Below are 14,409 nucleotides of genomic sequence, written 5' to 3'. Positions count from 1 at the left end.
ACTGACACACCACAACATAAATGAGGGCAAAAGTCAGAATACTACACTTAGAATCTCAAAGCATGTGTCCACCCTTTGTCTGCTCCTGTGGCTGCTCAGGGCCTCTTCCTTTTTCCAGTAATGCCAAACCAGTTGGTTTTAGGAAAAAAAAAACTTAGAGTATACTCCTTAATGTGGCAGTTTGATAAAAAAAATAGGCTGACCCCAGATTATTTTAGGAGTAATAAAGGTTGGTTTACACACTAGGCACACATTAAAGTTTACTTTCTTGATCTGTCTCACGAGACAAATTTTATGTGGCAAAAATAAAGGCAGAAAATATTTTGCAGTTCAAGCTCTAATACAGACAGCAGCGTTTGTATTATGTGCATGTATGTTTGTGAGGGAAAAAGAGGAATGCAGGAGGAAAAGGAGACAGAAATGGAGGGAGAGAAGTGGCGGAAGTGGCGGAAGGAAGGGAGGAAGGAAGGAAGGAAGGAAGGAAGTGTCGGAAGGAAGGAAGGAAGGAAGGACAGAAGGAAAGAAGGACGGAAGGAAGGACGGAAGGAAGGAAGGAAGGGCGGAAGGGCGGAAGGACGGAAGAAAGGAAGGAAGGGAGGGAGGGTGGAAGGGAGGAAGGAAGGGGAGGAAGGAAGGAAGGAAGGAAGGAAGGAAGGAAGGGGGGGAAGGAAGTGGCGGAAGGAAGGGCGGAAGGAAGGAAGGAAGGGCGGAAGGAAGGAAGGAAGGGCGGAAGAAAGGAAGGAAGGGCGGAAGGAAGGAAGGGCGGAAGCAAGGAAGGAAGGGCGGAAGGAAGGAAGGAGGGGGGGAAGGAAGGGCGGAGGGGCGGAAGGAAGGAAGGAAGGGCGGAAGGAAGGAAGGAAGGGCGGAAGGGCGGAAGGAAGGAAGGGCGGAAGGAAGGAAGGGCGGAAGGAAGGAAGGAAGGGCGGAAGGAAGGAAGGGCGGAAGGAAGGAAGGAAGGGCAGAAGGGTGGAAGGGCGGAAGGAAGGAAGGAAGGGCGGAAGGAAGGAAGGAAGGAAGGGCGGAAGGAAGGAAGGGCGGGCGGGCGGGAGGAAGGGCGGGCGGGCGGGAGGAAGGAAGGAAGGAAGGAAGGAAGGAAGGAAATAAAATGTCTTTTTTTCTAAGAACTGAAGCTATGATGAGAATTAGCCCACCTGCTCTACCCAACAATGCTCTTTTTACAGCTATCTGGAGAAGTTTATTTCAGTTATCATGATTTTCTGGCACTTTACTATTCCTACTATTTCTCATGCATTTCTTAAGTCTGTAATCTCCCCTCTGCTGCAGCTGGAGTGACACAAATGACTCTCCACCAGACACAATCTCAAACAGTGCATACAGATCAGGAGTGTTTGTTTAACCACAGAATCACACAACTTTTTTCTTTTAATAACTTTTTTCATCTCAGTTTTCTCTTCTGTTTTGTTTTGTTTTTCCCTGACAAAACTGCAACAATTTTTCTGTAAAAATATTAATTTGTTTTTAGAAACACCTGGGGGTTTTTTGGAAAAGACACTTCTGTTGGACAATACTTGAGAACAGCGGTTTTAAACCAACTACTGCTAAAAATAGATGCCTTGCTGTGGTAATCTTACTGCACCACTAAAAATCAGCAGAGGGAGACATATTTTTGACTATAAACTACTGCCACAGACTCCATCCTGTGCTAACATGGTGATATTGCTGCAGAATTAGTTCACACCTGACAGGTTCTGTAAGTGGTCAGAATAAATTAAAAAATAATAACTATATATACACACACACATATATATATATATATGTCAAGAAGTCAAACAAATCTATTAAGGTGTGAAAAAATACTTGTCTGAAGAACATTCTGGGTTAATCCTTGGTCCTGTCAGTTGAACCAGCATTTCCCAAGGACTCATGAATTTTGCTTCTAATGTTCAATATTTAAGTAGACATGTGGCTGGAAACTCACTACAACCCAGAGTAGTGAATATGTAAGTAAGCTGAGAGTCATTTTGCTCACCCCTTTCAAGAAAAGAAAAGCAGTGGTTTAGAAAAAAATCCCAAATGAAATGCAATCAAAAATCTCAGCGCTACTCTGTGTACATATAGGCACATTCCTTGCTGCTATTTTGGCAAAAATAGCAAAAAAAATTACATCAAATATGTGGAAATTCTTTTTCTAATGCCAAAAAACCTCCCACAGAAAGTAGGGGACTCCTGCTTGATGAGGTGCTACATGTAAAATCCAAGAGCGTGGTTTAAAGTTAAAAATTAATGTTTCTTGTGCACTCTTTGAGCTAATGAAGGGTATCAAAATGGTAATGAAGTGTAGCAGAGGTAATGCCTAGGCAGGCAGGGACTACTGGAAGACTCTCCTGACCAGGAATAAAATCCCAACTGCTTTTCTTTTCCCCAGGAAGTAGAAACTTTTCATACTGGATTCTCCTCATTGAAGAAAAGCAGTAGTACAAGACTTGTCAGAAAAGTCCTAATGCACTGAGCAGCTTGGAAAACAAAAGAAATTACTCTTTAAAGAAAGACCAACTGATAACTTCAGCAACATGTTCCCAAAGACAACACAAAATACACAACAGCCACTCTGCACACATCCTCACTTGTGGCAGGAAAATATTCTGAAGGACACCAGTGGGTATTTTGTATATTATTGATCAAATTTATCACTTAATCACTTCAAAAAATGAAGAAGATTTTAAAAGACTGGCTGGATTAGCAAGGATTAATCCACTTATTAAACTGAAAATGTGCAAAAACAATCGCAAAAAGAGACCAATGAAAATTCCATACTAAGAAAGTTAACAGTCTAGTTAGATAGTTAGAAATCTGGACACATTCAGAAAACTTTGGTACAGAAAACCGCTTTCCTCAAAAAAGAAATTAAGTCATATTGCATCATGTGTAAAAGACAGCTCATCTTTTCTGCATTAGGATTTCTTAAGGCTTTCTCCACATGTAAACAAAACCTCTAAAAGGATTCCTGTTTTTCACAACAGAAGTATGAAAAACTACATTGTACCTATGAATAAAATTCCTTCATTTCTCTCATGAATAAACAAAGAGCTATAAGAAAGCTGGAAATGTGTAATCCCTGTGTCTAGATCTGAGACGTCTCCTTGGATACAATGCAAAACCAGCAGGGAATGTGTAGGCATCCTCTGAACAGTATTTAATGTGAGGGCACTGTTCCTTGTATCTATGGAAGTCTAGAAAGGAATGTGGAAAAATAAATTATTGTTCTATAATAAGTCCTTCTTCAGGAAGAGCCAGCAATAGTGGCCTAAAGACCATTTGTTAATTCAGTTTTAGCTTCTTGTGAGACTTTCTAAGTATCAAGTTTCAGCTCTGTTGGATATGGGGCTGGTGGGGTTGGTTTGTTGGGTTTTTTTTCCTTTGTTTTAAGAAAAGAAGTGCACAAAAAAGCTTGAATTTATTAAAATTACTTGGTTATTACTTTTGCTTTCATACAGGCATCACTGCTGCTCCATTTTAAATACAATTTACATGGGATGGTGGACAACCTATTTTAAAAAGCCTCCCACATCAACCATCAGAAAAATTTAAAAGGGTATTCCAATATAGAAAAAAACCCAACTGGTTTAATTAAACAACAGATCTACCACTTTGAATTGAACTCAAATGTGTTCTGAAGAAAAATAATCACCTAATTATACTATGACCCAGGAGCTACAAACTGTTATGAAGACATTGTGATACCTACTATCCCCACATGCCCACAACAGTTCTGCTCTCAATCACCTCATCGGAATTACTGTGGTGTAATTACACTGGGGAAGATGATATCAGCATCTGGCCACTTACTCAGCGTTTAACACTTCAGTTACTCCAGGCACAGGAAGAACGTGGCCATCTCTACTGCAGGTTTTATGAATAATACAGAGAGCTTGGTCATTCAGGACGTGAAAATTACTTCAGTCAGACCTGCTCCCCTGGGACATAACTTTAGAGCATTACAATTAATAAGGAGACAAGCCCAGCCCTCCATTAAGGGAGGAAAGAGAAAAAAAAAAAAAAAAAGAATCTGCATTTAATAAGGTGGGAAATTGGTCCTGCCTATGTGAGGCCATTTTTGCTGTTGCTTCAAGATCCCTCCAGAAATTAATTCAGGTCAGCCTAGCTGCAGGACAGCATCTTTCCTTACAGTAAACTTTGGTCTGATGTAGGTCCTATAAAGAAACCATAGCTCTCAGTAGTATATACCCTTCATTTGGGGAAAAACAAATGGTGATTTCAGCACACAAAAGACGAAGTCTCTTCCCCTTCAGCAGAAGTCTCTCTAACACAATAATTAGCAAAAAGGCACACCAAAAATTGCACCTAGCACATGTGTGTATACGACAAATAATTGTGTCTAGAGAGGTTATTTGCCAGTGGGCACAAATTTTAAAGGAGAGCAGCGTGGGTACAGACAGAGATGCAAACCTGGATGCTGCAGACTTTTAGGTTGTCTCTTGCAATGTCTGGAAGAGCCAGTGTGAGGCTTGCTGCTCCTGTCCCTCCTCTGCTCTGGTCATCCCAACACCCCCAGTGCCTGGGGCAGAGCCAGCACCATTCCTCCCCTGCACAGCACCAGCACATTCCCACTCTCCCATACCAAAAACCAGAGCTGAAAAAGGGGATGTGGTCATTCTCTGTGACTGAGCAGAGAAATAGAAGTATCAAGGGATAAGTGTCAGGAAGAAAAAGGACCTATTCAGGCTAAAGACAATGCTGGCAAGAATAAACATAGTATAAACTGGCCGAGGAGAAAGTCAGGCTAGACGTTAGAATCAGGCTTAAAGAGAGCCATGATGAACATTGACAGCCCTCCAGAAGGAGCTGTGAAGACAACAAGATTAAATGAATTTTAAGGCAAGGCCTAGGATGGACCTGAAAAGACTCTATTCTGCCTTCTTTGTTAAGGTTTTATGACTATGACTCATTACCATTCTGCATTTCATTCAGACTTCACATGCCCTCTCACACTGCAAAGACAGAAATATGCATGTCAGAGAATTACATGTTGAAACACAAAGGTTTGTAACCTCTTTCCATGAAATTCCACATCTACAAAGCACAAGTTCTTGCAATTTCGTTCCCTTCAAAGCTGGAGGGGACAAGAAACCAGTCAGAGCTGGTGTGAGTCCCAGGGTCCAACAAGCATTTTGAAACATATTCACTAAGTAAAGACTTTTAAATGTCTCCAAAAAACGCAGGTGTGCAAATTACTCCTGATTCAGACTGGAGTTATGTTTCCAGCATCCCCTCAACCACTGTTAAACAACACCCCCACAAGCATTTTTCAGTCTCATAAAAGCTTTATGAGCTGAAAAGTTCCTTCAGGTTTGGTTTTTCTTTTTTTTTCTTTCCCAGCTGCTAATCCATGACGTTCCAGCACCAGCAGCAGCCCTCACCAGTACGGAACATCGGAGCTGTGAGGACACAACGGGGCACAAGGTGGCAAATTCTGCATCCTCACAGCAAAAGACAAAATCCTGTGCTCCATCAGGTGCCATGTGCAGCTGGTAATACTGCAGGGGTATTTGGCTTCCTCACTCTCATGATTCCAAGGGAAAAGCTCCTGGTTCCACTCCAGTGGATGAAGGTCCCAGGCCCCTTCCATTCTGAAACATGTGCGTGGTCCTTTTTGCAGCATAAAGAGGGATGTTTCCTCATGTGCAAGGATATTTTCCTCATAAATTGAAACACCTCCCCTAGATCTGCCCACATGGGAGTGTGTGGATTGTTTGTACATTCTTCTCAATGAAAACTGATGTATTCCTACACAAATAAGCAGCTTTATCTGTTTAGCTCTGTGTTCTTTCTTAAAAGCCCTAGAACATGTCCTCCGGAATTTAAATTGAGCTTGACCTTCCACCAGGCCTCCAAATTACTTCTGTTTCCATGCCTTGTTTGGTTTTTTTTTAAATCTAAAAGTAAACTTCCTTTGTGAAATTTTTCATTCACTGCAAGCATGCACTTTAAAAGCTAGGAGCAAAGCTATTTACCTCTAGGATGAGAAAATAAGTCCTCTAGGAGAACGTTTTTCTGATCTAATAAATGCAAAGTCTAAGAAATGATAATATTTATAGCACCTTCCAGTTATATATATTGTACTAGTTCATATTAAGGGGGATGGGTGTATGAGACAGAATAATATCCTTGCCACTTTATTTAACTGAGTTTAACTCAACACCCTTTGAGTGCAGCTTCAGCCTGCAATAATAATGAAGAATAATATCCCCCCCACAAACGCCATGCATCCATAACACATTCCATGTATCAACAGCACATTCCAGCCCAGAGAGAAGTTGGTGCCAGTCTGGTGAGGGATTGAGAAAGAGGAGAAAGGGATAAGGGATCCTTCCTACCTCTCCTTCCACCTGTGCTTGGCCACAGGTGAGCTCACCTGAGCCAGGGCTGCTCCCACCACCACCACAGGCTCTGTCCTGCTCGACGGAAGCTGCTAAAAATACCCCAAAATAGCAAGAATTCACACATTTAGCACAGCCTTTCTCTTCCACGTGGAATGTTAAAACACTGCTCCTGCCTAGCAAAGCCTAATGGCACCTCCATGGAGCATTTAAATGTTATTGTGCCCACGCTGTGGATGGCAAATGGAGCTGCAGGGAGCAATATTCAGCTGTGCAATAGCAAGGTTTTTATTGTAATTGAGTGACAGGAAACAAAACATGGTGCTGAGTTTCTGCTGAGCCCTGCCTCCCTGTTAAACTGTTGCTTCTGGCAAAAGCTGCATAACAAGGAGGTAAAGAATGGGGGGGAGAGAATAATCTCATAAATAGTTCCAGCACTTCTGCATACACAAAAAGGAAAATATATTAATTTATAGACAATGCCATTTATATATAACCTCTCATTATTATTCCTGTTTGAAACAGTTATTTCTTGACGGGCTTTGGTAAGCAAGCTGTCCTTTCTTAGGGGGCATTTTTGGACTCTTGACTTGAAATTCAGTGAAGACCTTGGTTTATAACCCTCACAGATTAACTTTATCTAAAAGTGCTAAGCTGTATTACCTTGAAAACATGCCAAAGGAGGAAAGAACCTTGTTTTATCAGAAATGAAATTATGTAAACTGGATTTATAGCTGCCAATCAGCTGAGACTAAAAAGCCAGAGGTTCAGTTTATGTAGTTCTTTATGCTAGTGGATCAATTCTCAAATAAGAAGTGATAGAATAAGTTAAACTACATCTTAGTGAAAGACATATGTTGGTAATATTTGCCAAATTCATTCCTCTTCATTACTCCCTATACGCATTTTCTTCAGCACAAAGAAAAGTTTATGGACTAAGGAACAATGAAGGGAAACTAGGCCTGACAGGATTTTTCAGATGCTGTCCTTCGTTTCTGTAGCAATAAAAGAAACCAATCCAAACACTCAGAGAGAGTAAATCTTTGGCAGTTCTAACTGAATTTGGGGTAAGCAGATAGAGGGTGCCTTTAGTCTGTGGATAGCTGAGTGGAAGAATTCCTACTGCCAGGGCTTGAAAACAGAAAAATGAAGAAAACTCCTTCTTAATCTTGCATTAGACACATGATGAGGCTCTCTGTGTTTAAAGAGAAGACAGATAGAATAATTTAATAATTTATCAAGAAAATAAACTTCTTTCTCTCGTCACAGACTAAATCATTCTTAAAGGCAAGTTTTTAAGGATTTACAACTTTAAGTCTGCCTATAAACACCCAGACACATATGTACATCTATACCAGGGAAATGCATGCAAAGCTTTGAAAGTTTGTGAAGATGAAGAAGACAAACCATAAAAAGAGTTTGTTCTAAAGACATGATCACCCAAGACAGAGTAAGAGCAGCTGTGAAGAGCATCTGCACTCTGATCCACTGTCCTTTAGATAATTGACTTTGAACCAAATCCTAATTTAATGAATCACAGTACCCACATTATCCTGAAAAAAAACCCAAACAAAACCCAAAGAAACAGCAACAACTAAAAGAGGTGTAAAATAAGGCTCTTCTTGATGTATATGCAGAGAAATCTTACATCCACGCCCTTTCAGACCATCCTACTTCTTTCCATCACCTGGAACACACAGCTGCCCAGCACAACAAACTCTCCTGTATGATATTAACTGCAGCATAACTCAAAAATCTAACAGGAAAAACAAGGTCACTATTACCTAGTCCAGCTACTCATTATTAAGTCAAATTATTTCCACAAAGGACTTAATAGGTGGGTGAAGTCTTGTCTTCAGAAATTACCTTTCTGCTCTGACTTACTGGACTTGTATCATTTAATGGAGAATCTCAAGATACTGGTAACATATAAAGACAAAATAATGATAATATACTACAGAAACAAAAGTTTCAGAACTATCATTTTCTGAAATAGAAGGCTAAGCTGCAGATTTGCATCCTGTAAATATAAAGTAGGCTAATAAGCATAACGTGAAAAAATATACCAAGCCAAGGTATGAAATGTCCAACCAGGATATGGTACATCTCAAGGGAAAAACCACTACTGATTTTTGATTTTTGAATAGAGCCCTACTGAGAACAAACCTGACAAAACCATCCAAAAGACTCCCACAAATTATGAATTCTGCTGGATGAGTTCTTCAGAGGCACGGAAGTTACGGCAAAAAACCAAAGAGAAAACAGCTTCTGACACAACCACTCAAAAGCCATGCATGTAGTTAAGGTATATAAGACCAAAAAAAATCCATTTTTTACTGTGTTCCTTCAAAAAATAGAATAATTATTATACAACCATAAGATAATTAAACACAATAAAACATTGAATCTAATAGAAATTCTGGGCTTTGTACTGCGTGTCGCTTCCTTTACTTTTTGTTTCAAAATATAATGTTTTACCATGACATCTTAAATAATAGTCAGTTGCAAGCTTCTTTTATGTAAAATTGCACCCCCTTCAACATTTGCATTATGGAGACATATTCATCATCAACCCCAACAGTTCATTGCTGCTTTAGAAGTTTCTGTTCTGGATACCCATGGAATTGAAGCTACATACACATGTACAGAACCATCAGCTAAAAAATGTGGCAGAATTAAATACTGCATCAATTTGCACCACATATTCTCTAAGATGGATTTAACTATATATTATTAAATTATTTTATATTATTATAATGATATATTATTTTTTTAAAAAAAAATTAAAAAACCCCATTCCTCCAAATCACAGGAGGCAACAGAGAGCTTTAACCATTTTTTAGCTGACTACACTGTACATGGCATTGTTAATTGCTACAGACCAATGGAATGTTAACATAATCTAGTGCTTCATTTAGGACTAGTAATGCATGGAATGGAAGCTGTGAAATTAAAATGTTTGTTTCACAGACAGCTGGAGTTAAATTGGTGACTTGACAACATTAAAAAAGAAAACTGGACTGTAGCCATCATGACTTTTAAAAAGAAATAAAACAGTTTCATATTCATTCCTGCATAGAAATCATTCTTACCACACAGCATATATAAAATACATTTCTGAGGGGCGTTTAACGGAGAGAAAAATAGACCTACCAATATTCAGTAAGTTGCTGTCTAGACAAAAGTGGTATTTTGCCTCCTTCAGAACCTTCAGATCCTTCAGATCCAAGGAACATCTCCAGCACATTCTAAAGCACACCTGTTTGTCATGACAAACTGTCCACTCTGATGGACTACGGGTCTAAAAGGCAAAATCTTACCTGTGTCATTGCCTGTGATTTGAATAACATACAATCTTATGTCATTATCAGGGTGTGAAGTAGAAGGAGACACCTCCTGAGGTTGCAAGGCCTCTGTGGCCTCCTTCACTTGGGGTGGAGCAGTAGGTCGTGCCACTGCCGTGGCGGTTGATGCTGTGAAATATTCCTTATCGATTTCTGGCTCTAGCATCTTTCCTGGCAGATCATCCTCAGCAGTGGCTTTGCTGGGAGAAACAGATTCGTCAATTATTATGATGTCATGGCTTGTTACCTCCTCTTCTTCCTCAGGAATGATGCGTGGAGACTTTTGAGTGACAAAAGGCTTGGTTGCAGATGTAGGCTGAGTTTTGTCTACAACACCAGTGGAAGGTGTTGTCATGCTGCTGAGAATCGTTGCCTTATCTGTTGCAGTAGCTGCAAACACAGTTGGCATGGTTTCCTCAGGTTCTGTGGTCATTCCTGAACCCTCTGTAGCCTGGCTTGGAGAAGCTCCCAGAGTCAGGCCAGTAATGCTTTCCACAGTGGAATGTCCCGCTGGCATCGTATGGGAGGGTGGCACAGAATCCCAGCTCACTCCATCGTCTTCCTCCCTGGTGGGGGCTCCTGGGCTCTCCTGTGTCTCTGCTTCAGTTCCAGCAGTTATGGGCATCACCTCAGTGATCTCCTCATCCTGGTCAGGAGCAGTTTCAGCTGTTGGAGTCACCGTCAGGTGCAACCAGGTGCTGGTTTCCTCGGGTCCCAGGACTCCTCCGTGGTCCGTGAACATCATGGCAGGCACAGGTACCTCTGTGGCTGGGAACATCTCTTCATAAGCTGAGCCTGTCTCATCCTGTGTCTCCTGAACTGCTGTTTGAGGCCATTCAGATCCTGGTGACATCTCTGGTTCACGTGTGTGGGCAGATGTCTCAGCAAGCGTGGGCTCTGTGGCAGTTCTTGGTTCCAAACCTTGGTCCAGTGTGGAGAGCTCTGGGAACACCTTGATATGTTTTGCAGTTGTTTCTGTTGCTTCTGTATGAAAGATATCATCAAAAGGAGTCTGATCAGTAATTGGCATATCTCTAGTGACCTCACTGTCTACAGTAACTGGAACTAGGGAAGCATCATACTCCTTCTGTGGAACTGCAGTATCTACCTTTGTTACCTCTGTAAATTTAACAGTTCCCTTTGTCCCTGATGTCTCATCTCCTCCATGCTCAGTTACCCCCACAGCTGTGGGCACAGCACTTGGCAATACAGTTACACTTGAGGAGCTAAAAGACCCTAGGGTGGCACTACTTTCTTCCACTGGTATTTTGGATACTGTGGTCATTTCCAAATCCAAGGAGCTGCTCGTGTGGGATACACTTGTAGTGTCTCTACTCTGACCAAGATCAGCTGATACCACTTCTTCATCCCTTGTGGTCTCTGCTGGCTCCCTGCTCGTCTCAGTTGCATCTGCAGCTGCTGAAATTGGAGCTCCTGGATGCCCTGTGGATTCCACAATGTGCCCTGGAAACGATGTAGGCTCCATTCCAGAGAAGCCATCCTCTGTAGCAAACTCAATCACTCTTCCAGTGTGAGAAGACTCTTCTGTCATATACCCCTCCTCTCCATCTGCTGTCAGCCACGTGCCAGCACCTGGGGGGGCCTGTGTGATCTTCTCCCTTGCAGAACATCCCTCAGATTCTGCTGCAACACAAGGAGAAATGGTGGCTGTGGAATGAGGGACCCCCACACCTGTTGTCCTCATTTCTGGTTGTTTTGTTTTCTCCTGCTCCTCTAAGACAGCTGATGCTTCTGTCTGGTGAGATGAGGGGATAAGAGACACGGTGCCTTCTCCGAAGCTTGGCAGGGAATCTGTGCTTCCTGAGATGGCCACAGATTCTGTTTGATCAGCAGCTGACACAGAAAAGGATACAGGTGCTCCGGATGCCACGGTGGGCTGCCCATCCCTCAGGTCCTCTCTGCTCCCTTGAGCTGAAGCCTCACTGTCAAACGCTGTCGCAGAGCTAAATTTAACCCACGGCGTTGACTCTTTTGCTGCAGAAAACTGTCCAGTGGTTACTGTGTGCTCATCTAGGAGTGTCTCTGATGCAGCAGGCACTTCTGATCCTGGGGCATGACCAGCAGCCACCCCAGAATCTCTGCCAGGCACAGCGGTGCGCACGCTCTCACTGCCCTCCCTCTCTGCAGACTCATCAGGGAGCAAAGCTTTAGGGATTACAACAGTTGTAAGATTCTCGTCAGATTTTGCCTCCATGGATTTTAGTGTGGGTGCATTTGTGAGGTGGGCACTGTGAAACACATTCTCTTTTGCTGATGAATCTGAAGTCCCTGTCCTGGCAGCCTCTCTCCGAGAAGTCTGTAAGAAGCTATCTGTAGCTGTCCTCAGAGGACCCACTTCTATTTGCTCAGTCTGATTATCAGCATCATGCTTTTGTGCATCTCCCGTTTCAGCATCTTCCCAAAAACCAGTGGAACTCTTAGCTACAGCTGTGCTATCCTGAAAAATTACAGAGGTCAAGAAAGCGTCCTCAATGCTTTCAGACCTACCTTGTTCCTCGGGCAGCTCTGCTTCAGAGTAAGTGTGATCCAGTTCCAGATCTGGGGACGTGGTGTCTGTTAGCCTGGGTGAGACATCGTATTCAGTCCTTCCCAGTGTATCATAAGTGAATATTTCGCCGTCGGTGACAGTCTGAGGTAGAAGAGTGGTTAACGGAATGTTCTCCATGAGCACCTCCATCTCCCTTTTCTCCTCAGCCACATCAGTAGTCATTTCTGTCTCTTCTGCAGACTCTGGGGTTGTTTCCTCCAAAGAAACTGCTTGGGTGGCAGGCGCTTCAGTAAGCGGGGTCTCAGAGATGGGAGGTTCGAGAGGAACTCCAGCAGGTGACGATTTCACGCTCTCAGTTCTCAGGGATGTCACAGGCTCAACAGTTGTAGGCTCTGTTGTGACTTTTTTAGCTTAAAAAAAAAAAAAAGCAAAACAAAAAAAAAAAGGGCACAGTCAGTACATGAGTCACTTTAATTCATTAGTTTGAATGTTCCCAACAAAAACTAAATGCCATGCTGAAAAATAAGTGTAAAAGTTCAAAGGCTTTAGGCAGTTCTTTAGAGCACTGAATGACATGCAATAACACACTGTAAAGCTGCAGAACACCTAACCTGAAGTCAGATGAAGTGGAAAAAGTAACAATATTCTTCATATTTGTGGTCTACATAATTACCCCTAGAAGTCCTTGTGTTACATGGGTGACCATCAGCCAGCCAGGTATCTGATTTGGGGACATAAAAGTTTATTTCAATATGTCACGAATGAGCAGAGGTGTGGGTTTTCTTCAAAGCTTGATGCAGCATCCAACTCAGGTGTATAAAGGGAGTGAAATAATGCTTTAGTTTATTTTCAGCCCATAATTACAAACTACAAAAAGGAATCCTCACTGCAGTGAGAGTGTGCTCAAGCAGCAGGATCAAGCATGCCACTAGAAAATACTGCTGCTGCTGCCCTGCCTTTACATTCTGCTGGGAGAAATTTATTGTGGGGAAAGGCGAGAGTGTTGAGCCATAAGAACATAAACTTAATGCTACTAAAATGATGTTGCTCTTTGGAAAACACTTCAAAGATGCACGTCTGAAACTCCTCCACACAGAGAAATGCTTCCATGGGAGTGCTGAACATGCAAAGGCAAGGTGTTGAACCCTCTGGATGATGGGAGAGGTAAGGGAGTTGCTATCCTAGATGAACAGGAGGCACAAAGAAAGGTTCTTCCAGGGAACCAAGTTGTGATGTTTTAAACAACCTGGTGGCCTTGCTGTTTGTCTGCTCCGTGTAGCCCACATTTCCATGCCATATGAGGAGGAAATGTGTGCCAGCACTGCAAGGTGTGTCAGCAGATTTTGAATTCCTGGAAAAAGTGAGTGCTCAGAAGAGGTTTTCCTCAGGAAAAACCCAGGTTGGAAATCTTCCCTTCTGCCAGTTTTTCCAGGTCAGTAATCTTCTGAAGGGCAAGGAGCAGATGGGTGGAAGATGCAAATGTCTTAAACCAATGCTGTTAAACTGCTAAGTGACTGAGAATCAAAAGCCTTACAAGGATGCAAATAAAGAGCAAAATACAGCTTTTAAATCACACTGAGCATATGAAGAAAGCATTAAGCAGTCTGTGCTTATGAGGACTCACTGTTTATCAGGCAGATATGACTACATCTAGAACTTCTTGCAAAATAAAATCTTGCTTAGCTTGTAATAGATCAAATAAGTCTCTTCCCCTCACACACAGAAATCAGAACAGTTACATTATTTCACAGTTTATACTCAAGCGTAAGCAGCATGCATGCACAAATCAGTTTTTTTCACACACCCATGGCTAATTAGGTGCCCCTTTGATAGCTGCAGATATGAATTCTGCATGTGCAAGCCAGGGTGACACAAATATTTGTTCAGTTTCACACACTCAGCTTTGAAAATGCCACGTTTGCAGGAGACCCGTTGATGTGCCCTGAAGCAGGAGGGATTGGTCAGAGGATGACTGCTCAAGATTTCTAGAAGAAGGTGTAGAATTACAGAGCAGCAACATGAGGTAAAAGGATTGATATTTCAGCTTTCCTGAATGAGAAGTGAAAGTGAAAAGGAAATTGTGAGGGCAAGAAAGTATGACGTCGCTGTGTTTAGAAGTGGCGGCGTTCTTTGCCAGCAGAGAAAAAAAAAAAGGGGGGAGCAGATTCTTTTCCCTACCACACGTTAAAACTTTTTG

At 42.1% G+C, this 14,409-nt stretch overlaps 1 protein-coding gene across 3 annotated transcripts in view; it reads right to left on the bottom strand.

The window, feature by feature from the left end:
• VCAN (versican) overlaps window positions 1-14,409 on the bottom strand; it is a 98,784-nt gene that overhangs the window by 41,336 nt on the left and 43,039 nt on the right. Inside the window, exons 7-8 of one of the 3 annotated variants that reach the window (XM_014258242.2) lie at window positions 12,212-12,622; window positions 9,680-10,687 (exon numbers count right to left, since the gene is read on the bottom strand). In XM_014258242.2, coding sequence (XP_014113717.2) covers window positions 9,680-10,687; window positions 12,212-12,622 — 1,419 coding nt within the window. Of the gene's footprint in view, window positions 1-9,679; window positions 12,623-14,409 lie in introns of all 3 variants that reach the window. The other 2 variants (XM_014258241.2, XM_014258243.2) reach the window with 2 other exon arrangements.

This window comes from Pseudopodoces humilis, chromosome 4 (assembly GCF_049639895.1).
Source record: "Pseudopodoces humilis isolate 2021_Gansu_Grassland_sample_001 chromosome 4, ASM4963989v1, whole genome shotgun sequence".
Taxonomy (NCBI): domain Eukaryota; kingdom Metazoa; phylum Chordata; class Aves; order Passeriformes; family Paridae; genus Pseudopodoces; species Pseudopodoces humilis.
Note: the sequence above shows the minus strand (reverse complement) of the source record. Positions and strands in the feature narration are given on the sequence as shown.